The following is a 23546-nucleotide window of genomic DNA, read 5'->3' as shown; positions in this document are numbered from 1 at the left end:
TCCCTTCCAGCAGCAGTCTCTCCAAATGACTTACACCAAAACCAAATGCAGGCCATCACTCTTATACAGTTAAATTTTTCCTTCAAACTCATTCCACACATTATCAAACTGAACTCTTTTCTCTTCACACATTTCTGCTTACGTATTGTTCATTATGCCTGTGTACATTCTTTCAATTCTACAACAGATATATACCATATGCTCATACAATCTTCCATAAATTTGCAAGTAAGATGAATCAAAACGCCTTTTTGAAGACAACAGAGTTTGAGCTAGTGGCAGCCTGTGAAGCTTTAAGTGGGGGTGCTGCCTATACAAAATAATTTTTAAAAAATTATTTTTTTCCTAATTAGTAACCAATTTATTAATAAATAAATCTACAGATTAAATTTTTCTTTCAAACTCATTCCACACATTATCAAACTCAACTCTTTTCTCTTCACACATTTCTGCTTACGTATTGTTCATTATGCCTGTGTACAAAAAATAATTTTTTTTAAATTATTTTGTATAGGCAGCACCCCCACTTAAAGCTTCACAGGCTGCCACTGGTTTGAGCACAAGTTTCTGAAATTCTAAACATTTCTCACATATCTGCTTCAATGAAAATATTAGTCTATTCAGTTTCATTCCCTTCAGAATTCTATTTGTTCATCTCTAAAGTTGCTGGGCACACCTAGATCCTTTATCCTGTTGACTCTAACAATGCAGAGGATCTTACTATATGATAATTCCCCTATAATTCTCGCATAATATTCTCACTGATTATTAAATAATGGTAATAATCAGTTACAGAAAGCGTATAAAGGACAAGCCAGGAGAGTGACTCATTTAATAAGGAAAATGAAAGGTACAGTATGAGCAGAAATTGGCAAATAAAGCAAAGAAAAGCCCTAGAGAGATTTTTAGATATGTGGTAAGTAGAAGGAAGAATAATCATGGTAAGATGATGTTAATGGATGAAAATGGTATTAGAATGGTAACTGCTGCAGAACCAACATTGTTGAGATATTCAGTGATCAGTTTATAAGGGTGGTTCATCCTGATTAGGGTGGCATCATGAGGAACTTAAGTGTAGAGGACATAGGAGAGGATGACTTAATTTTGAGTGAGCAGGAGGTATTTGAGGAGATAAATAAACTTGATGTCAATAAGGCAATAGGATTTGATGACATATCACCATGCATCCTAAGGGAATGTTCCAGGGAATTGGCAGTAGCATTGGCATGCCTGTTTAATAAGTCTTGCAACAGCACTAGTTACAAGGGAGTGGAAGGAGGGTAAAATTGTCACTGCATAAAGGTGGTGATAAGGCTGTGGCTAGCTTCAAATAATAGGCCGGTCTGTATATCTGGAGTTGCAGTGAAGTACTGGAGAGATTGTTGAGAGGTAGGATACAGAAATGGGTTGATAACCGTAGTATTCTCTGTGGTTGTCAGCATAGGTTTGTTAAGGGGAAATCATGTTTTACTAACTTACTTATGTACTGTAAGAAGGTGGCAAATACTGTGGACAGGGGAGATGCATATACAGTGGTGTTCTTGGATTTTTCAAAGGCTTTGGATAGACTGCAACATGACAAGCTCTTAAATAAATTGAAACAGATGGGATTGGATAACAGACTTCTGAGTTGGATCTTTGACTGGCGGTCTGATAGGTATCAGAAAGTTGTATATGGTGGTGCAATATCCCAAAAGAGAAAGGTCATTAATGGTGTGCTGCAGGGGTCAGTTTTAGAGCCATTGTTGTTCAATTTGTATGTTAATGATATTGGGTTGGGTTTAACTAGTGATATCCAGCTGTTTGCGGATAATGCAAAACTTGGGAGAACAATGCACAGTCAGGATGGTGTTGATGACTTACAAGAGGTCTTGAATAGATTGCATGAATGGACAGGTAAGTGGAACTGTCAGTTCATTGTTGCCAAGTGTGAGGTTTTGAGATTTGGTAAACAATGATGGGATGTGAAGTATACACTTGGTAGGGAAACTTTAACAGATGTAGAGGAGATGAGAGATCTAGGAGTGATGGTGGACAAGGACCTGAAATTCAGGGGCCGCATTGCGCAAGTTGGGAAGACATCACATCGAATAATGGCAATGATGCGGAGAACCCTGACATACAGAAATAAAGAGGTTATGATTCCATTGTATGAGGCCTTGATCAGGCCTCATATGGATTATTGTGCACAGATTTTGTTGTTGCAGCATGTTTGTAAAGAAGCTAAGAAAAAAAAAAATTGATGAGAGGAAAACTGATGAGGAATAAGCTGGGTTTAGTCTGCACTTTACCTGGGTGAAATTAGTTCCTGGGTAAGATTTTTACTATATAAAAAGCATGAAAGACATTATGGGAATAAAGGATCTGTTTAGTAGAACATAGGATGTGTTTGGAGAAGTGGGGGGAAATAAAGCATATGATAGCACCAAGAGACAATTCAGTAGAAAGATTTATATGTTGGCTATTCATAAAAAAAAAAAAAAAAAAAAAAAGGCATTGTGGAGACAGCATAAGAGAAGTGGAAGTAACCAATTTCATGAGGTCTACAAAGACCAGGCAAGGAGGGTGACTTGGTTGGTGAGAGTAGCTAAAGAGAGGTATGAACAGCAGTTAGCTAATGAAGCCAAAAAGAATCCTAGGGAGTTCTTTCAATATGTTAGCCAGCAAAAGAAAGAATGATTATGGAAGGATGACATTGATTGGAGGAAATGGTATAAAGACAGCTGTTGTAGAATGTGTTGTGGAGATACTTAATGAGCAATTCATAAAGATCTTTCAATCTTGTGAATGTGACTTCATGGAGAGATTAAGAGCAGTTGATGATGGGGAGGAGAGACTGACTGTAAGTGAGCAAAAGGTGTTTGGGGAGTTGAGTAAACTAGATGTAAATAAGGCTGTGGGACTTGATAATATATCACCACGTATTCTGAAGGAGTGTGCTAGAGAGTTGACACCTGCCTTGACATATTTTTTTAATACGAGTCTTGCACTTGGTCAAGTTCCTAAAGAGTGGAAGGAGGGCAAGATTGTGCCACTTCATAAAGGAGGTGATCGAACTCAAGCATCAAACTATAGGCCTATCTGTGTGTCAGATGTTGTGGTTAAGTTGTTGGAGAAGCTTGTGAGAACTAGGATCCAGAGTTGGGTTGACAACAATGGTATAATTTTTGATGGACAGCATGGATTTGCTAAAGGGAGGTCATGTTTTATAATCTACTTACTCATTACAATAAAGTGACTGCTTCCTTGGACAGAGGAGAAGGATACACAGTAATATACTTGGATTTCGCAAAAGCTTTTGATAGAGTACCTCATGATAAGTTGACAGTCAAACTAGAGCAGATGGGGTTGGATATTAGATAAGTGCATTGGATTGGAGACTGGCTATCTGATAGGTATCAACAAGTTGTGTATGGGGGTGCAATATCCAGGAAAAGGAAAGTCACTAGTGGAGTGCCTCAGGGGTCTGTTTTAGGGCCATTACTATTTAACTTATATATTAATGATATTGGTGAAGATTTGGATGGAGATATTCAGTTGTTTGCAGATGATGCAAAGTTGGGACGAACCATAAAGAGTAGTGAAGATGTTGTGGCCTTGCAAGAAGACTTGAATAAATTGAGTGATTGGGCAAGCAAATGGGGATGTGAGTTCAATGTTGCAAAATGTAAGGTTTTAAAATTTGGAAAACAAAGATGGGATGCAGAATTTATGCTTGGTGAGAATATATTGTTGGAAGTAGAGGAAATAAGAGATCTGGGGGTGATAGTGGATAAGGATCTAAAATTTAGGGGACACATCGCCAAAATTGTGAAGACAACACAAAGACTTCTGGGAATGATGCGGAGGACACTGACATGTAGAAGTAGGGAGATACTTGTTCCAATGTATAAGGCTTTGATTAGGCCACACTTGGACTATTGTGCCCAGATTTGGTCACCGGGTTTTCAGAAGGATGAAGAGATGTTGGAAAGGGTCCAAAGGCGAATGACTAAGGTAGTTTCTGACCTCTGGAATGTTGAGTATGAGGAAAGATTGAAAAGATGTAATTTGCAGAGTCTCGTGGAGAGAAGGAAGAGGGGAGATATGATAGAGACCTACAAGTTGGTAAGGGGTTGTTATAGGATCAATGGTGGAGAAGTTCTACAGAGAATAGTGGGAGATCAGGGGAGAACCAGAGGTCATCCCTGGAAACTGTATAAGGAGGGTGTGAGTAAGGGAGTGAGAGGCAGGTTTTTTTCGTGCAGAGTTGTGAGTGATTGGAATGCCCTGCCTGAGAGCGTGGTGTCTGCAAGTAGTTTGAATGTGTTTAAGACACGGTATGATGAGATGTGTGTGTAAGATAAAAGGACCTCCTAGATGAGTCTTTGACTCCATGAGGTCTTGTTTTAATAATAATAATAACTATTAATTTTCAGATAACAATGTATAATAAATTTTTTTTTTTCTTTTCAAAGTTTGACAAAGAGTGATTATACAAACAAATTTCTGCATTTGTTTATAAGGATTATTTGTAGATGAGTGAGGCAAGTTAATCCCACCTACTTCGAAGCTTGGGTTAACTTTTATGAAGAGATTTTATTAATTATAGTTATTATTAATTATAATAACTATAATTAATACTTTCAGTCCTTCTGCAACACTACATTGTCATCATCAGGGATCACAGAACCCTGTATGTGCACACAGGAATACATGGTAAATGAGGCAGAAGAGAGGAACCAAAGTTAGGTCTAGAGTCCTAAATGTCACCCCCTAGTGGTCTAAATTAGGTGGTCTTGACCAATAGGTTGAAGATCTGAGGGTGAGTGATTTCAAAAAATGGGGTTGTTTCATGCACCCACATGTTTTTGAGGTTTTAAAAGTTTCTCAGTGCTATGGCAGATTCCAGGAATTGCCTGTCATATTTGTATTTGCTAAGGTGCAATAGATTGTCCTTCTTCCAGCATATTCTGTGGTGGGTGTCCAAAGCATGGTCAGAAAGTCCAGAGTGGCAGTAATGGTGACTGGATGTAGTATGTTTAGAAATTCTGATATTACTTGTTTGCCCATAGCAGGACAGTTTGCAATGTCCTAGCATTTTTTTGAGGTTTTAAAAGTTTCTCAGTGCTATGGCAGATTCCAGGAATTGCCTCTCATATTTGTTATTTGCTAAGGTGCAATAGATTGTCCTTCTTCCAGCATATTCTGTGGTGGGTGTCCAAAGCATGGTCAGCAAGTTCAGAGTGGCGGTAATGGTGACTGGATGTAGTATGTTTAGAAATTCTGATATTGCTTGTTTGCCCATAGCAGGACAGTTTGCAATGTCCTAGCTACTACATAGTAGGATAGTTTCCAAATCCCTTGCTAACCTATTATGGTTAGCAAGGGATCTGGTAGACACCTGGTGGTAAGTCTAGAGAATGTGGCTGATAAGAGATGTCAATTTTTTATGTGGTCTGTAAGTGGTTGTAAGGTTGTATTTCTTTAAGATTTTTGTTAATTTTTCAAATATGTCCTGAATATATGGAATGCTTATAGATTTTGTGCAATCTTTGCTCTGAAGGTGGGAAAGGGGATTCCAGTTACAGGGTTTTAATCATTTGTGGATTTTGTGTGTGTGTGGGGGGGGGTGGACATTGGCTAAGAAAGTGTTGAGAATATGGTCACGTTCAGCAGTCAGGGCACTGCTGTCAGAACTTCAGCTTCAGCAGACAAAGAATTTCAAAAAAATAAGAGTTTGGCACATCAAGACATATAACAATCTACTAAAAAAATTCAGCTTGCAAGCTTCACCTGACTCAAAAAGCATTGTTGTAGACTATCATTCTTCACCCTGAAACTAGAAGCAATTAGTATACTTGTTCATGGCCACATCTATGCACCAGCACCTAAAAAACTTCCTGCAGAAGAAATAATGATCCAAGCAGAATGAGGTATCCTCAGCCTTCCTACCCATATTGCCAACATCAGACTGGATGTATCCAGCATGCACTGCATGGAAAGAAGTCAACGAACATCCCCATGAACAAGGTGCATCATGTCATGTAACAAGTCACATGTTTATAACTGGTAGTAATTGGAGGAATTATGATGCTCCCAAGTCAGTGCAACTGTGTCCAAGTGAAATGGGCATTGTGATAGGATACCATGTTGCAGGCCTGTCTGTTCAGCAAATTATTGACAAATTGGGCCATCCCAGGTTAACAATCTGTGATGCCATACTGAGATGGAATTGCCGGGAGTCAACTGTAAGTGCTACCTGTAGTGGACCCACCACACTCACCAAACATGACTGTAGGATGCTAAGAAGGATAACATCTAAAACTGCCATCATCAGTGGACACATTGAATCCAGAGTTCCTGGCATTGACGGGAACATGAATCTGCACAAAAACGTTCAGAACTTAGGCTCACAACATGGGTTTCCATAATGGGATTGCAATATGCAAGCTCCTCATTACCCACAACCAACATGCAGCATTGTCTTCAGTAGTGCAAAGAGCATGTGCAGTGGGATGTAGAAGCTTGGAAAGCTGTATTATGTAGTGATGAATCACTCTATACCCTCTACTGATGTTCCTTGCAATATGGTGTCTGTAGACTTCTTTCCAAGCAGTGTACTTAATCATGCAAAACCACCAAAAAACAGCAACCTCTCAAGGAAATAATATGAAGGCATACAGGTAAGCTTGCTTCTTTACTTCGAGATTGCTCTATCTACCTCCTTTAAACATGATTCCACAAATACACAGATCAGAACACTTCGCAGGCTCCTTAAGAAAGTTACCTCTTGGCCTGTGGATGACACCAATGAACTAAAACCATATGACTCTAGCCCCCTCCACCAGATATATTATTATTATTATTCAAGCCTCCTCCATGAAGTCAAAAGACTCATCATGGGAGGTCCTTCCTAAGAAACACAAAGTCTATCAAGACTCATGAGGGGAGGTCCCCCCCCTAAGAAACACAAAGTCTATCATACCACTCCTTAAACCCATTGACCTTTCTCACTCTCACCACTCCATCAGGCAATGCATTCCATGGTTCAACCACCCTCCATGCAAAGAAACCACTCCTCACCCTCTTGCTCACGGTTTCCTTTCGTAACTTCCAGGGATGGCCTCTTGTCATCACTCCTTCCCGCTGTTCAACCAAGCGAAAGAACTTCCCAGTGTCAACCCTGTAACCACCTTTCAACAGTTTAAAAGTCTCAAGGCTCAGTGATTCCAATAATTTTTGGCCAGGCTGATGCTATCTGCACCACCAATTCCTCTCCCTTATTCCGGATACTCCTGTCATTAGTATAAAGCATATATGGGCTACCAAAAATCCATAAACAAATGCACCATTACATCCCATTGTAGTTGACATTGATTTAACCATATACAAATTATCCAAACTGCTCTCACAATATACTTGCAACACTTCTGCAAACACATAAAAAACTCATCCCACTTTAAAGCCAGTATAGAAAAGTCTCTATTCACTAATGTCTCACTAAAGAACCTTAGACCTCATCCAAGCTATATTTCCTCCTGATATTTCACTCCTGTTTTTCAGTTCGCCGTGAACTCTGGCTATTTTATTTGGCAAGGAAAATTCTATAAACAGATAGAGGGGACACCCAAGAGTTCTCCACCTCTAGCCAACTTCTTTGCAGAGACCTTTTAAGAAAAAAGCCTTCAACTCTGTCCCATATAAGCCCACCGTTTGGCTATGCTATGTAGATGATATGTTCTCTGTTTGGCCACATGGCCTGGATATGCTATTATGATATTTTCTTAACACATCTAAACAATCAACATCTCAGGATCCAATTTACCTTAGAAAAGGTAAAACAGTAACAGTCTCTCCTTCATAGACATTCTGATTACACTCCAGTCTGATGGAGCCCTGGCATTCTCCATTTACAGAAAACCCATACATACTGGTAGATACATTCACCAGCAGACCCCCCCCCCCCCACACACACACACACACTTCCCTTTACAACAATATAGGATTATTAAAACCCTATATAACAGGGAAAAAGTAACTACTGAGCTTGACTATATTCTTAACACTTTCTTAGCCAATGGCTACAACCCCCAGAAATTATTAAAACTCTGTAACCCCCCACTCCCCCTTCAGACCATAGATTACACAAAATCTTTCACCATTCCATATATTTAGGGCATATCTAAAAAATTAACAAAAATACTAATGAAATACAACCCTACAACCACTTATGGACCATATTTGCATCCCTTATCCACCCACTAAAACCAGCCATAGTCCCTGGACGTACCAGTCCTTTCGTCCTACTATGGCCAAACAGGAAAGACAGTCAATATCAAAATTTCTGAACATATACATCTGGTTCCACCATTGCAACCACTCTGGACTTGCTGACCATGCTTTGAACACCCACCATAGAATATGCTGGAAGAAGGATCCCTCTGTTGCACTGCAGTAAATACAAATATGAGAGGCTATTCCTGGGATCTGTCTTATCCCTGCAAAACTTTCCAAACCTCAAGAAATTTCAGTGCATGAAACTGCCCCAATTTGAGAAGCACTCACCCTCAGATCAGCAAATTGGCCAAGACCACCCAATTTAGCCCATTAGGAGTACCATTTAAGATTCTAAGCCTGACTTTGGCAGCCTTTCTTCAGCCTCATTGGTGAATGCACGTGCATGTCATTGTTCTGTGATCCCTAATGATGGCAATGTAACATTGCTAAAATATCAGAAATATTATTTTTTTATTGGAAGTATTAAATAAGTTATTCTAATTAATATTTAGTATACTGTACATTGTAATTTCCTTTAAAAAAATAATTATCAGGAGACTATTTTACTTGCTCAGGTATCACATTTCAAAATTACCATCCTCTTGGTAATTGCTCTTCTGAGATAAGTATTAAAATACATATAATAATTGATATGATATGAAGCTGTTATGTGAAAGCTTGGAATTTTCCAGTGAAAATTTTGAATTTTTATCTTTGTATTCTTTTTCAAAATCCAAAAATGTATTCACATTCAAATAAATTAAAAAAAAACATTTTTCTTTGAAAAAGTAATTAATTAAATAAGAATAGATAAGTTTCATATTAGGTTCTCTGGACATCTGTTGTTTATAATTTTTATGATTTTTAACAAGAGATCTGAATTTACAAAAAGAAACTTTTCTTCCACAGGTAATGTCATGAATGGTACAATTGGCAAGCAGATGGTCGACACTCTAGTAGAATCTGCTGCCAATGTGGAGGTATAAATTTTGAAATATTTTTATTAAGTTCTGCTGCTTAAATGAAATTTAATTTTATATTATTAATTATTCTTCCAAAATTCATCTGCCATCATTATCATCATCAGTGTAAAACTGTAGCTTAGATTTATATGATTCTCTAAATCACAACATTTCGTTTTGACTTGATGTGAATCCTGAATTTTGAACGTCATCAGGCCTACATACACTTCATAATGTGGAGATAACCAAAACTATCAGATTTTACATTAAGACTCCTCCTCTAATCCTCCAATATCTTTCAATTTCCCAAAAGGGAGTAAGTAAAACTCTTTTAGCTCTAACTTTATGAACAGCAAGTAGCATGTCTCCTTTCTTAGTTATTAGTCTCAGTTTTAGTCTCCTTTCTTAGCAAAGTTCATTTCTATTGACTACTTGTTGATTTATGTTCTTAACCATAATTATTGTTGTTGTCTGAAATAATATGTTCTGTAGTCAATTTGTCTGAGTTGTATGGTTAAAAACTTAAGTTTTATGAGAAAAAAACACTAATCCCACATGTTGGTTACAAACTTATCACACACAAGTGCATATGCAGGCTAGTAGTTCAGAAGAAAGAAAGAACCTGTTGATATCCTTCTGGAACAGCTGGGAATTGCATCCTTCTAACTCAAAAAGTTTTACTACCTATAGAATTAATACTGCAGATTGATAAACAACTTCAACATTCATGCTTTCCATAGCATGTAAAATGTCCAAGCAATAATCAATTTCCCTCCAAGTATTCTCCATAATTTGCAGTGTAACAGTTTCTATCACAGCAACAATTCTGGTCTTCAGTTCATCGAGGGAGGTCACAGGGGTCTGGCAAACAATCTCCTTCACATATCTCCTGGAAGAAATCAAGTGGTGTAATATCAGGTGAGTTCAGAAGCTACAGAATTAATCCACCACGTCTGACCCAGTGTACAAGAAAATGCATGTTAAGAAATTCTCGGACAATCTTCCAACTGGGGGGGGGGGGGGTAACATTTACTGCTGTAGCATGTCCAGATAGTTCATCACTGTCACTGTTTTTTTCTGAATTGAAAAAGGTCCCCAAAACTTCCGATCATGACAGCGCCCACCAAACATTCACCTTTGTGCTATCTCTTTCAAATACTTGAATGGCATGAGGGTTTTCTGATCCCCATATTCTGCAGTTATGACTATTTACCTTCCCTGATATGCAAAATGTTGCTTCATCACTAAATATCCACCTCGAAGGTAATTTTGATCAACTTTGACTTTTGACAAAATGTGTTTGGGCAAATTTGAAACAGCTGGTTTTATCATCCAGCTGTAAAACCTGCATAATCTGCAATTTGTAGGCACAGAGTTGATTATGGTTATGAACAACCCCCAAACAGGGGGTTGTTCATAACCATTATGAATGTGGTATACCTAACTGCAAAGAGCTCATTTAGTTGAATTTTATGGGTTTCAATAAAATGCTTCCTGTATGAGATCAACATCTTCCTGCAAAGTGTTTGGTTTTTCTGCTCCTTTTTTGTGCTAAACACTACCGGCCTCTTGAAATTGCTTTAACCAACACCAGATAATGGACTTTGTTTCAAAAAATCAAAATACATACGTGCTTTCTCTTGAGCAGTTGTCATTTTAAAGTATGGCATCATATTATCTAGCAGATATCAATGCAGCAAGTACAGCATTGTCAAATAAAGCTTTTTGAGTTACACTTACATATTCTGTAAGTAGTTTTATTTTGTTGTTTTCAGTTTGAAAATTGTAGGCCATGAATACCCTGACAATAATTTTGAATCACCCTGTACATGTCAATGGAAAAGCATAATGGACAATTTTAACTCTAAAGTAGGCATGAAATTTTGAGAGTTTATTTTTCACTTGGTTAGATTATAATAAGTTTAGTTTAATCCTTTATCCAAGTGTGAGCAAACAAAGTTTGCGCCTGAAAATATCTTCAGGACTGGGGTAAGGTAGTGCAACACCAGGCAACTCGTTGCAAAGGTGGAGAAAGCTCTCATTACTCCTATCTCAGTATCTCCCATAATGCAAAGCACATCTCCTTGCGGATATGTGTAATGCTATGCATTAAGGCAAGGGCCACTACCCATACCGGTTTCGACCTTTATCGAGGTCTCGTCAGTGTGAGCCAGGGCCAGTAGTGGAGATACAAAGGCAGAAGCAGTGAGAGGTCATCCTAACCTATAGGAGTTGCCAGAGGGTGTGCAACCTTATTATTAAATTACTCCGGATTCAGAGAAAGATGTGGAGAATTTATTTTTCACTTGGTTAGACTATAATAAGTTTAGTTTAATCCTTTATCCAAGTGTGAGCAAACAAAGTTTGCGCCTGAAAGTATCTTCAGGACTGGGGTAAGGTAGTGCAACACTAGGCAACTTGTTGCAAAGGTGGAGAAAGCTCTCATTACTCCTATCTCAGTATCTCCCATAATGCAAAGCACATCTCCTTGCGGATATGTGTAATGCTATGCATTAAGGCAAGGGCCACTACCAATACCGGTTTCGACCTTTATTGAGATGTATTTAAGTAAAGACCTCTCTAAAAATTAGGACGATCCCTGGACCACTCCATAGTGGCCGAAAGACCGTCCAACTCAGCATTGTTCCACTCAGTGACAGGCTCACCCCGTCACTGAGAAGAGCTTCTCAGTGTTGGCTCTACCCAGTGGTAGGTTCACCCCACCACCATCCAGAGCCATAATCTCAGCGGCGGCCCTACTCAGAGACAGGCAAAAACCTATCCCCAAGCAGAGCCTCTCAAAGCCAGCCCCCACCAGTTCCGACCCCTATCGAGGTCTCATCAGTGGGAGCCAGGCCCAGTAGTGGAGATACAAAGGCAGAAGCAGTGAGAGGTCATCCTAACCTATAGGAGTTGCCAGAGGGTGTGCAACCTTATTATTAAATTACTCGGGATTCAGAGAAACATTGCCTCAGTGTGTTGTGGGTCACCATGGAGATTTAAGGTTGTCCAAAGATGACATAAGAGCCAATGCTTCACATCATCCTCTTCTTTTTCTGAAGCCTGCTTTGCTCAGGAGGTATTAGTTATTTATGATGGGAAATATTCTGTTGATAAGGAACTACAGGTTAGGCAATTATAACAAGCTACAGAGTGAACTTGCAACCATCCCAGCAGAACATATTGCAGGGGAAAGATGTTAGCAGTGCATAGGATAAAATCATCAGATATCTGAGGAAAGCAATATCAGATTGTGTCCCCATGGTCAGGAAGACAAACAAGGTAGGCGTTAGATGGATGAGCAGTAGTATCAAGCATGATCTGCAAAAAAAGAAAATGTTATGGAGAATGTACAAGAAGAAATGCGATCAGTACACCCATGAGCAGTACAAGGCTCAAGCTAGGAAGGTTACCAGCATAGTAAGAAAAGCTAAATCAGATTATGAGAAGACCTTAGCCAAGGAGATCGAGGGTAATCCCCAAGAGTTCTTCCACTTTGTGGCAAGTAAAAGGAAGAATGACTTCAGAAGGATAACTTTAGTGGGTGCTGATGGTATTGAGGTGACCAAGTTAGATGTAATAGTAGAGTTACTATTACATCTAACTTGGTTCATTCAAAAGTCTATCACTCAAGTGAGGATATCTCTGTACCTGTAGCAATAACTAACGTGAGAATTGAAGTTAAGAAATCAGAGGTATTTAATATATTGCAAAATTTAAATGCAAACACTGCTGTAGATTAAGATGGAATATCAGCTCGGGTTTTGCATGAATGTGCAAAGGAATTGTCATCACCTCTTACTTGGTTATTTGACTTACGTTTGAACTCTGGTATGGTCCCTAGGGAAGTGGAAGGAAGGCAAAGTAGTTCCTTTGCATAAAGGTGGCTCTGAAACTGTGGTAGTTATTACAGACCAATCACCATCTCGGGAGTGGTGGTAAAAGTATTGGAAAAGTTGGTTAAAGACAAAATTCAAGAATGGGTGGATCAGGATATGATACTCTATAGGGGTCAACATGGTTCTGTTAAAGGTAGATCCTGCCTTAGCAATCTATTAACTTTTTATAATAGAATGACATCTGAGTTGGACAAAGGAAATGGCTACACAGTGGTACTTCTGGATTTTGCCAAGACTTTTGACAGGATACCCCATGGAACATGCAGATGGGAATGGATACTAAACTGGTGATATGGATAAGAGAATGGCTCAGGGAGAGATACCAGAAGGTGGTATATGGAGGAGCAGAGTCCAGGATGATGCCAGTGACCAGTGGTGTGTCTCAGGGCTCTGTGCTTGGGCCATTGTTGTTTAATTTGTACATAAATGATATAGGAAATGGCTTGATGGGAGATATTCAGTTGTTTGCTGATGATGTAAAGTTGGGTAGTGCAATAAAAAATCAAGCTGATGTTGAGAGTTTGCAGGATGATTTAAATAAGCTGGCAAAATGGGCAAAGGGTAATGGATGTCAGTTCAACGTGGTCTCAAATTTTAATCCCAAAATGCATAACCTCTAATAAGGTTATGCATTTTGGGATTAAAAGATTACCGGCTGTGTACTACATTGATGGAACGATACTCCAAGAGATTGATGAGGCTAGGGACTTAGGGGTGTTGGTAGTTAGGGAGATGAAGTTCAGGGGGATACATTGCTAAGGTGTCCAAGATTACACATAGGATTATATGGTTATTGAGGAACACACTAACATCCAGAGATAAAGAGGTTATTATTCCCCTTTATAAAGCCTGGATTCCTTGAAGATGAGGAGGTTGTAGAGAGGGTTCAGAGGAAAGTGACTAGGTTGGAGAGTGATGTAAAAAATGCTCCCTACATTGATAGATTGAGAGCTTGTGGATTGCAGAGGTTGGTTGATAGGCAGAGAAGAGGGGATATGATAGAAACATTTAAATTACTGAAAAGTTTTTATAGGACTGATGCAGGGGAAATGTTTCAGCTGTGTTGATAGTGATGGAAGAACAAGAGGTCATCCCTGGAAATTAAAGAAGAGTGTGGTTAACAAGGGTGTGAGAACAAGTGAATGAGTGGACTTCATTGCCTGATTTAAATGTGAGTTCTTCGTCTGTAAATGAATTCAAGAAGAGATATCACAGATATTGTTTTGCTAGTTTGGGTCTCCTGCGATAAGTCTACTGACTCCATGGAGATATCCGTAATAATAATAATAATAATAATAATATATAATCCTTTTCATAAGTTTAAGAGTAATCATTCATAAGAGCTATGGGTCGGTAGCTAGCTACTAATTATGCATCTTTGCCTGGTTTTAGAATGGTTATTATTTTCTTTCTTCTAAAGAGAGAGGGAAGATTTCCTGAAAGCAAGATGATATTATTATTATTATTATTATTATTATTATTATTAAACAAGACCTCATGGAGTCAAAGACTCATCTAGGAGGTCCTTTTATCTTACACACACATCTCATCATACCGGGTCTTAAACACATTCAAACTCCCTGCAGACACCACACTCTCAGGCAAGGCATTCCAATCATTCACAACTCTGCACGAAAAAAACCTGCCTCTCACTCCCCTACTCACACCCTCTTTATACAGTTTCCAGGGATGACCTCTGGTTCTCCCCTGATCTCCCACTATTCGCTGTAGAACTTCTCCACCATTGATCCTATAGCAACCCCTTACCAACTTGTAGGTCTCTATCATATCTCCCCTCTTCCTTCTCTCCACTAGTCTCTGCAAATTACATCTTTTCAATCTTTCCTCATACTCGACATTCCAGAGGTCAGAAACTACCTTAGTCAGTCGCCTTTGGACCCTTTCCAACATCTCTTCATCCTTCTGAAAACCAGGTGACCAAATCTGGGCACAATAGTCCATGTGTGGCCTAATCAAAGCCTTATACAATGGAACAAGAATCTCCCTACTTCTACATGTCAGTGTCCTCCTCATCATTCCCAGAAGTCTTTGTGTTGTCTTCACAATTTTGGCGATGTGACCCCTAAATTTTAGATCCTTATCCACTATCACTCCCAGATCTCTTATTTCCTCTACTTCCAACAATATATTTTCACCAAGCATAAATTCTGCATCCCATCTTTGTTTTCCAAATTTTAAAACCTTACATTTTGCAACATTGAACTCACATCCCCATTTGCTTGCCCAATCACTCAATTTATTCAAGTCTTCTTGCAAGGCCACAACATCTTCACTACTCTTTATGGTTCGTCCCAACTTTGCATCATCTGCAAACAACTGAATATCTCCATCCAAATCTTCGCCAATATCATTAATATACAAGTTAAATAGTAATGGCCCTAAAACAGATCCCTGAGGCACTCCACTAGTGACTTTCCTTTTCCTGGATATTGCACCCCCATACACAACTTGTTGATACCTATCAGATAGCCAGTCTCCAATCCAATGCACTAATCTAATATCCAACCCCATCTGCTCTAGTTTGACTGTCAACTTATCATGAGGCACTCTATCAAAAGCTTTTGCGAAATCCAAGTATATTATTGTGTATCCTTCTCCTCTGTCCAAGGAAGCAGTCACTTTATTGTAATAAGTAAGTAGATTACTAAAACACGACCTCCCTTTAGCAAATCCATGCTGTCCATCAAAGATTATACCATTGTTGTCAACCCAACTCTGGATCCTAGTTCTCACAAGCTTCTCCAACAACTTAACCACAACACCTGACACACAGATAGGCCTATAGTTTGATGCTTGAGTTCGATCACCTCCTTTATGAAGTGGCACAATCTTGCCCTCCTTCCACTCTTTAGGGACTTGACCAAGTGCAAGACTCGTATTAAAAAAATATGTCAAGGCAGGTGTCAACTCTCTGGCACATTCCTTCAGAATACGCGGTGATATATTATCAAGTCCCACAGCCTTATTTACATCTAGTTTACTCAACTCCCCAAACACCTCTTGCTCACTTACAGTCAGTCTCTCCTCCCCATCATCAACTGCTCTTAATCTCTCCATGAAGTCACATTCACAAGATTGAAAGATCTTTATGAACTGCTCATTAAGTATCTCCACCACACATTCTGCAACAGCTGTCTTTATACCATTTCCTCCAATCAATGTCATCCTTCCATAATCATTCTTTCTTTTGCTGGCTACATATCGAAAGAACTCCCTAGGATTCTTTTTAGCTTCATTAGCTAACTGCTGTTCATACCTCTCTTTAGCTACTCTCACCAACCAAGTCACTCTCCTTGCCTGGTCTTTGTAGAACTCATGAAATTGGTTACTTCCACTTCTCTTATGCTGCCTCCACAATGCCCTTTTTCTCTGTATTGCATGCTTAATCTCTTTATTCATCCATCTCACACCTAACTTATTTAACCTTCTCACCCGTGGTATACATTTAGACATTGCATCCACTAAATATTTTTTGAAAATCCCCCAAGCTGCATTGATCTCTTTTCCAGCTAACTCCTCATTCCATGCTACATCTGCAAGCTGTCTCCTGAGCTCTTCATAATCACCCCCCTTGTAGTTCCACATATACCCTTTTTTCACAGGGGTCCTTGCACTGCTGGCAACCACCCAAGTAATCACCTCATGGTCACTTTCGCCAATTGGTGGATGATTTGATACCTCATTGATAATTACATCCTCCGATGAGATGACCAAATCCAAGACCCTTAATCCTCTTGTGCCCTCTGTTACATACTGTCTGAGGTAGTTATCCCTCAAAAACTCAAGAAACTCATTTTCTTTACTTCCAGTTGCTATCTCTTCATTCCAATCTATATTGCCATAATTAAAATCACCCATAATGATCATCCTTTTCTTATTTGCTTGGCTTATTTGACTATACATTTCACTATCACCACCATCCACATTACCAGGTCTATAACAACATCCCACCAAGTATTTGAATCTATTCACCTCTATCTCACACCATACTGCCTCAAAACCACTATAGGTTAGTTAACCATTTTATGACATTCTTGCCACAATTTTTAAGAAATTCTGTCTTGTCTAGCAGCTTTGCCATTTTTAAGTATTTTGATAGCCTCGTTTATCTCTTCAATGGTAAATGGTCTGGAAAGGGTAGGGTTTTGTTTTAAGGATGTCTTCAACTTCAACAGTTATATGTTGATGTCTTTTACGGACTGGCGATCATATGGGTGTTTAGAAGTCTCAGCTATGTGTTTTGTCTTCCCTTCGACATCAACAGATTGTCTCTTGGATGCTGCTGCACTAGGATCCAACCTCGACAACAAGGACCATGCTTGTCTACTTGAATGTGTGAAATTGATATTTTCCTTGCATTATCCAAGGAGTGCAAGAGAGCCTTAGCTACTGTCTGGTCTTCTTTTTCTATAAATTCATGATAGAGGTTGTTGCTATCACTATTCCAACCCAGAATATATTCTTTTCTGTAACTCTAGGAATAGTTCTCTTTGCAGATCCTTTAATCACTCCTATAAATCTGCTGCAATTGCTAGGTATAGGTTTTATCCACCTAATATTGGCATCTACTTGTTCATCAAAGTTCTTCCAGTTTGCCTTATTGAAGTTCTATCTAGGATTTGGGACAGACAGTGTAAGTGGTATATGAATTCCTAGAGAAGATTGGTCTGTGCTGATTACTTCGTAAGAGCTCAAGAACTTTTCTATTTATGCTGAGACTTTGATGATGATGATCCTTGTTTACAAAGCAAAGATCTGGCATGTATCCTCTATGCCATCTAGCTGAAAAAAAAGGTAGAGGTATCTTTAGCGTCTTATATTAAGTTAGGGTCCTGGTCTTCCATATATTCAAACTACTTTTCACCGCTACTATCATTTTCATTATAACCCCATAAATTGTGATGGATATTGAAATCTCTCAGTATCACTCATGGATGTTGTAGATTGGTTACAGGGGGATCAAGCCAAGTGGCATTCAAGAGTTTATAGATGTTCATGACTATGGTATCAGCTATTTCAATAACTGCTGAGAATATGTTGTTGTTGTTGTTGTAGCTACTCATTGTCATTAGTTTACAACTCTCTATATCTTATTTTACATAGGTTGCTTTAGGATGATTAACTGAAGCAATTAATCTGAATCCTTAAATTTTTCCTGTAGACTGCAATTGTTCAGCATTTTCAGCGTGGGTTTCTTGAATAGCTAGAACACTACTGAGTGGATTGATAGCATTTTAGATAGAAATTCACTTTTTGCTATATTTAAGCCTTCAATATTGAGTTGGCATATCTGAAATGAGTGTCCTATTTGTCTGATAGAATGAAATAAATCCTTCTCTCTTTATTGGCTGGGAGCCCTAGAGGGGAAGTTTGACACCATCTTTGCTGTAGACTATTTGTCGTTACTCAGGATGCACCATGTGGAGGCAGGAGAATCAGTCCATTTCCATTTATGTCGATGGTGTTTACATGTACCAGTACCAGTTCTAATGCAGTTTCTTCCAGTTTTCAAATTTGCCTTAATGAAGTTCCATCTAGAATTTGGGACAGACAACATAAATGGTATATGAATTCCTAGAGAATATAAGACTGGTTTGTGCTGACTACTTGGGAAGGACCAAGGTTTCAGTGGTAAGGTTGCAGTTTAGTTTAAAATAGCACAATTATATGGTAGAAAATCATTGATAGGATACTAGTACTAATATAAACTGAATTATATAATACTGGCATATCCCTGTCATATGGCACATTAAGTTCCATACAACTGTTGCAAATTTCATTGTATAGCAAATCACTGCCTTTTATTTTTATTTAACTTGTAGATACGTGTAATGGTTTAATAACGTTTTTAAGCAGTCATATTATTATTATTTATTATTATTATTATTATTACATGACACCTCCAGGGAATCCAAGGACTCATCAAGGAGGGCACCTACTCTACAACTCTCTGTCTCCACCACTCACTCCACCAATAACAATGAACCGCAACTACACCAAAGGCATCTACTGCCCACCACCACCACGGGTATTTTCACAGACAGTCGCAAACATCCATGCCCATGGCAAGATTCGAACCGCAGCCTTTTGGCTGGAGAATGGATACGCAAACCACTCGGCCAGCCAGGCTGGCCATGATGTAAATAAAGCATTGATTTATGTGAGATACATGAACAAAATGTTTGAAATAATTTTTGCAAATGAAAAAGTTATTCTGAATAGCGTGGCTTATGGGAACATGCCAACTAGTTTGCATATCAGCCTACACCACTGAAAAGTTTTCCATTTCAGCGATAAGATTGTCACATTTACAGATAACTGTAGTATTAATTAATGTAGCATTCATTTTATTTATGTTTTAACAACTATAACAATAAAGTTCCGCCTGCAGTCTATCTCAGTCTTCAGTACACCATCATCAGAAATTTAATAATTTGACTCTTATATCTTAATGAAATAAGTGTATGCATCTACTTTCTTCTTCTTTTCACAGGAAGCAACAGTGTCCGTACTTTGAATTTTATCATTATTAACAATAATAAAATAAAATAGTAGTTGTAAATAGTTTACAATACAAAATTAATAACGGAAAACTCACGTACAAAGATTATTTAATAGTATAATTTTCATCTGTGTGTCACAGGCATCTTCAGTACATTTTAAGCTCAAATTAAACAATAACTGACAATTCCAAAAAGCGCCACCTAAGTAGCTGGTGTAAGATAACTAAAAAGGTCAATAAATTTCCTAACAAAAAAAAAAAAAAATGTATACAATAAAAAGGTAGGAAAGATTAGCTGATTTATAAAGTACTCTCTCCCATAAAGGGGATAGACATAAGCCGTCGGATCTGTTTAAGTTAGGAGAATGAAGTAAAATTTCACGTTTCTTTATAAAGGTGTTCCATGAGGAACCAACTTTTGTGAAGGACTCTTGTCTTTCTCCAATTCCAATGTTCTGCAAGTCCTGACTTTTCAGGTTTAAAGTATTCAATATAAGATTGGTGTTCATCTAGCCGAACAGAGGCAGATCTTCCTGTTTGTCCGAAATAATATAATCCACAAGAGCACGGAATCTGGTAGACACCTGGATGATTAAGATATGGAAGCTTGTCCTTAGGAGAAGTGAGAAAGGTGGAGATTTTTCTAAACGGTCGAAAGGCAACAAAAATATTCAGTGGTTTTAAAACTTTTGCTATACGTTCACTGATGCCTTGTACATAAGGGATAGTAATGCGCGTTATTTCCTCTGTGTTTGAAGAGGAAGACATATTAAAGCTACTCAAAGTTCTTTTAATGAAGCAATTCTTATAACTATTAGATAGAAAGGAAGAAGTTATGTATTGTAGTTCTTTCTGTAAAAGATCGTCTGTAGAACAAAAGGAGTGGGCCCGATGAACCAGTGTTTTAATAGTTCCTGCCTTTTGACTGGGATGGTGATGAGATTCCGCATGGATATAATGGCCTGTATGAGTCTTCTTTCTATAAACTGAGAAATGTAGGTTACCATCTGGTTGGCGAAGAATTAGAAGATCTAAAAAGGCTAACTGCTTATTTGATTCTTCTTCTAGGGTAAACTGGATCCTAGGATGAAGTGCGTTTAACCTAGTGAGAAACTGTTGAAGTTCATCAAAAGAGCCATTCCATACAGCAAAAATGTCATCGACATATCTGAACCAATGAGTAGGTCTGGGAGAAATGTTATCAAAGATACGTTGTTCAAAATGTTCCATAAAGAAATTGGAGATAGCAGGAGAAAGAGGATTGCCCATTGCTATTCCTTCAATTTGTTGATACAACTTATTTTTAAAGGAAAAATAACCAGAATGTATTACAAAATCAAATAATTTTACAAAGTCTGAAGGAAATTCCTATTGCAGTAATTCAATGCTTTCAGAAAGTGCACATTTGTAAATAAAGAAACAACATCTAAACTGATCATGATATCAGAAATGTCCAAATGAAGATCTGAAATTTTATTTTTGAAATCCGAAGTATTTTTTATATAAGTATCAGTTCTAGTTGAAGAGGAGAGTAAATTCGATAAAAATTTTGAGATTTTGTAAGTGGGGCAACCTATACAATCTACGACTGGTCTCAACGGAATGCCTGGTTTATGAACTTTCAGAAGACCATACAATCTAGGTGGACGACCGAAGAAGGTTTTAAGTTTTTTCTTTTCATCTTCATTCCATGTAGATACATTATCTATAAGAGAATTAAGTCTTTTCAATTGACTCCCGATAGGATCCGATGTAAGAGGCCTATAAGTTGAATAGTCACGATGTAATAGAGACTCTTTTTTCTCATATTCCTTCCTATCTTGAATCACTGCAGCTTCCCTTTGTCAGCTTTTGTAATAATTAAATTATGGTTGTTCTTCAGTGATTTCAATGCTTTAAACTCAGAGTAAGAAAGATTAGGATGAGGAGGCTTGGCATTAAAAAGAATTTTTGCACATTCAAAACGTAACCTGTTGGCTGTTTTTTGGGATAAGGATCGAATACCTCTGTCCATGTTATGAAAATCCATAAATGGAGCCTGTGTAGCTCAGTGGATGTGGCGTTTGCCAACCAGGGCGCTTGGCCGCGCGAAGGAAGACTTGGTTTCGAGTCTAGTCGACGACTAGAGGAAATTTTTCTAAGCCTTTTTTTGACCGGTTCCCGAGTTAGTCGATCTCTGGCATGGGCAAGCAGGTTTTTCCTCCCGGAAACTCAGGTTTTTCGTCCTGTAAACTCAAGAAAATCGACCGTAGAACCCACATTATTTCAGGCATTAAATATATTGTGTTAGGGTTAGGGACCACGAGATGGCGGCACATTTGAGCTGTCTCTCTTCACTGAGTACCGCTTAATTAGTGATAGCCTTGGGCCATCTATCTCTGATTGGTACCAGTGGAGATTGAACTGCCCACTCAGTCTCCAAAAGTTAGATAGGGCTAAATGGCCTCGCCTACTCCCCATATAGGGGAATAAAAAGGCGTTAGCTGATTTTTTTTTTTTTTTTTTTATAAATGGCACCTTATTTGGCATAATGGCAAAATCATGTCCTTTTGATAAAACAAAATGTTCACAGTCTGTTAATGGACGTCTGGAAACATTTATAACTACTTTATCTATATCAATAGCATTATTACTGGATCTAGGTAGGCTGACCAGTGATTCAAATTTGCGTTTTAGCTTGTCACGAGAATCATTAAATACCTTTAGGTAAGAATTCGAAGATATGTGCACTATAGTATTAAAAGGTCCAACCGTTAAAACAGATTCTAGAGCATTTTTGATGTCCATAATTTCTCTATTTAAGAGAGCAAGAGATTTTTTAGCTTCTTGTAACTGATTATTTAAAAGAGACTTACTAGCTTTTAAGTAGATCCAATGAGCTTTTGGGGACCTAAAAACTTCTTTTATTCTACAACAGGTAAGAATAACCTGAGCCATCTTACATCGTTTAAGGAATATTAATCTGTTGATGCATTTGGCCTTCTTTACCAATACTTTACCATATCTAGCAGATTGTTTGGAAATAGACTCTCCGTGAAGTCTAGCAATAAGTTTTAAAAGAGGTATTCCGTGAGTAGACATATCGATACAAAATTAATAATTAATAAATCAAAATTAATAATTTTTTGAGGTAGTACGAAAGAGGACGCAGAGAGGAAAGATAGTGTGCGTGTTGCCTAGGTATGATAAATAATCTTTGTACATGAGTTTTCCATTATTAATTTTGTATCGATATGTCTACTCACGGTATACCTCTTTTAAAACTTAAATAGTTTACAATTTACCAGGAAATTCTAAAACACAGACTAATGTAGCATGCCATGATGTCATAAATTAACTGAGTTAAAAAATACCAAGCATCAGTTGATTCACAGAAGCATCGTATCACTAAAACTGTCATATGATCGAATGCATTATCATATAAATGGGCATTGGTCAAAATTTAAAAATGTTGTATGAATGGATCAATGTAAAGAGAAGTGTCTTAAGACGGTATTATTGTGCTATCATAGTATCCCACCCCTTGAAGGAATATATATTATGAACTGATTATGATGATGATGGTGATTTTAATAATATTATGGTATTAATAATAATATGGCATCATTGATAGTAAGTTGCAATTTGTAATATGCTTAATGTAAATTTAATGATTTTTCTTAGCAGTTTTATTATGTCTATATATATAAAAAAAAGGTAAATCTCAGAGGGTTTACATGTGATTTACTTTCTATTTCCTATTCAAGATGAGCTCAGTTAAATCTTCATTAAAGATGAGTTCTCAATCTTCATAAAAAATTTAATTAAGTTGATATCTATATGAGACAAAATTAATTAACTAAGAATCTTTCACATCAGCTGTAAAAGGTTTGCAGATAAAATGACCATCTAAGATCATAGAAT

The 23546-nt window shown here is 37.9% G+C and overlaps 1 protein-coding gene across 3 annotated transcripts in view; it reads left to right on the top strand.

Annotated features, from left to right (window-relative positions):
- The window catches only part of RyR (Ryanodine receptor), a 1703288-nt gene that overhangs the window by 1396827 nt on the left and 282915 nt on the right, over positions 1-23546 (top strand). For all 3 annotated transcript variants that reach the window (XM_090399345.1, XM_090399347.1, XM_090399344.1), the window contains exon 97: positions 9169-9239. In XM_090399345.1, coding sequence (XP_090255471.1) covers positions 9169-9239 — 71 coding nt within the window. The remainder of the gene's footprint in view (positions 1-9168; positions 9240-23546) is intronic.

This window comes from Typopeltis vanoorti, chromosome 10, assembly GCF_054136105.1.
Source record: "Typopeltis vanoorti isolate ZY-2024b chromosome 10, IOZ_Tvanoo_1.0, whole genome shotgun sequence".
In the NCBI taxonomy this organism is placed as follows: Eukaryota; Metazoa; Arthropoda; class Arachnida; order Uropygi; family Thelyphonidae; genus Typopeltis; species Typopeltis vanoorti.
Note: the sequence above shows the minus strand (reverse complement) of the source record. Positions and strands in the feature narration are given on the sequence as shown.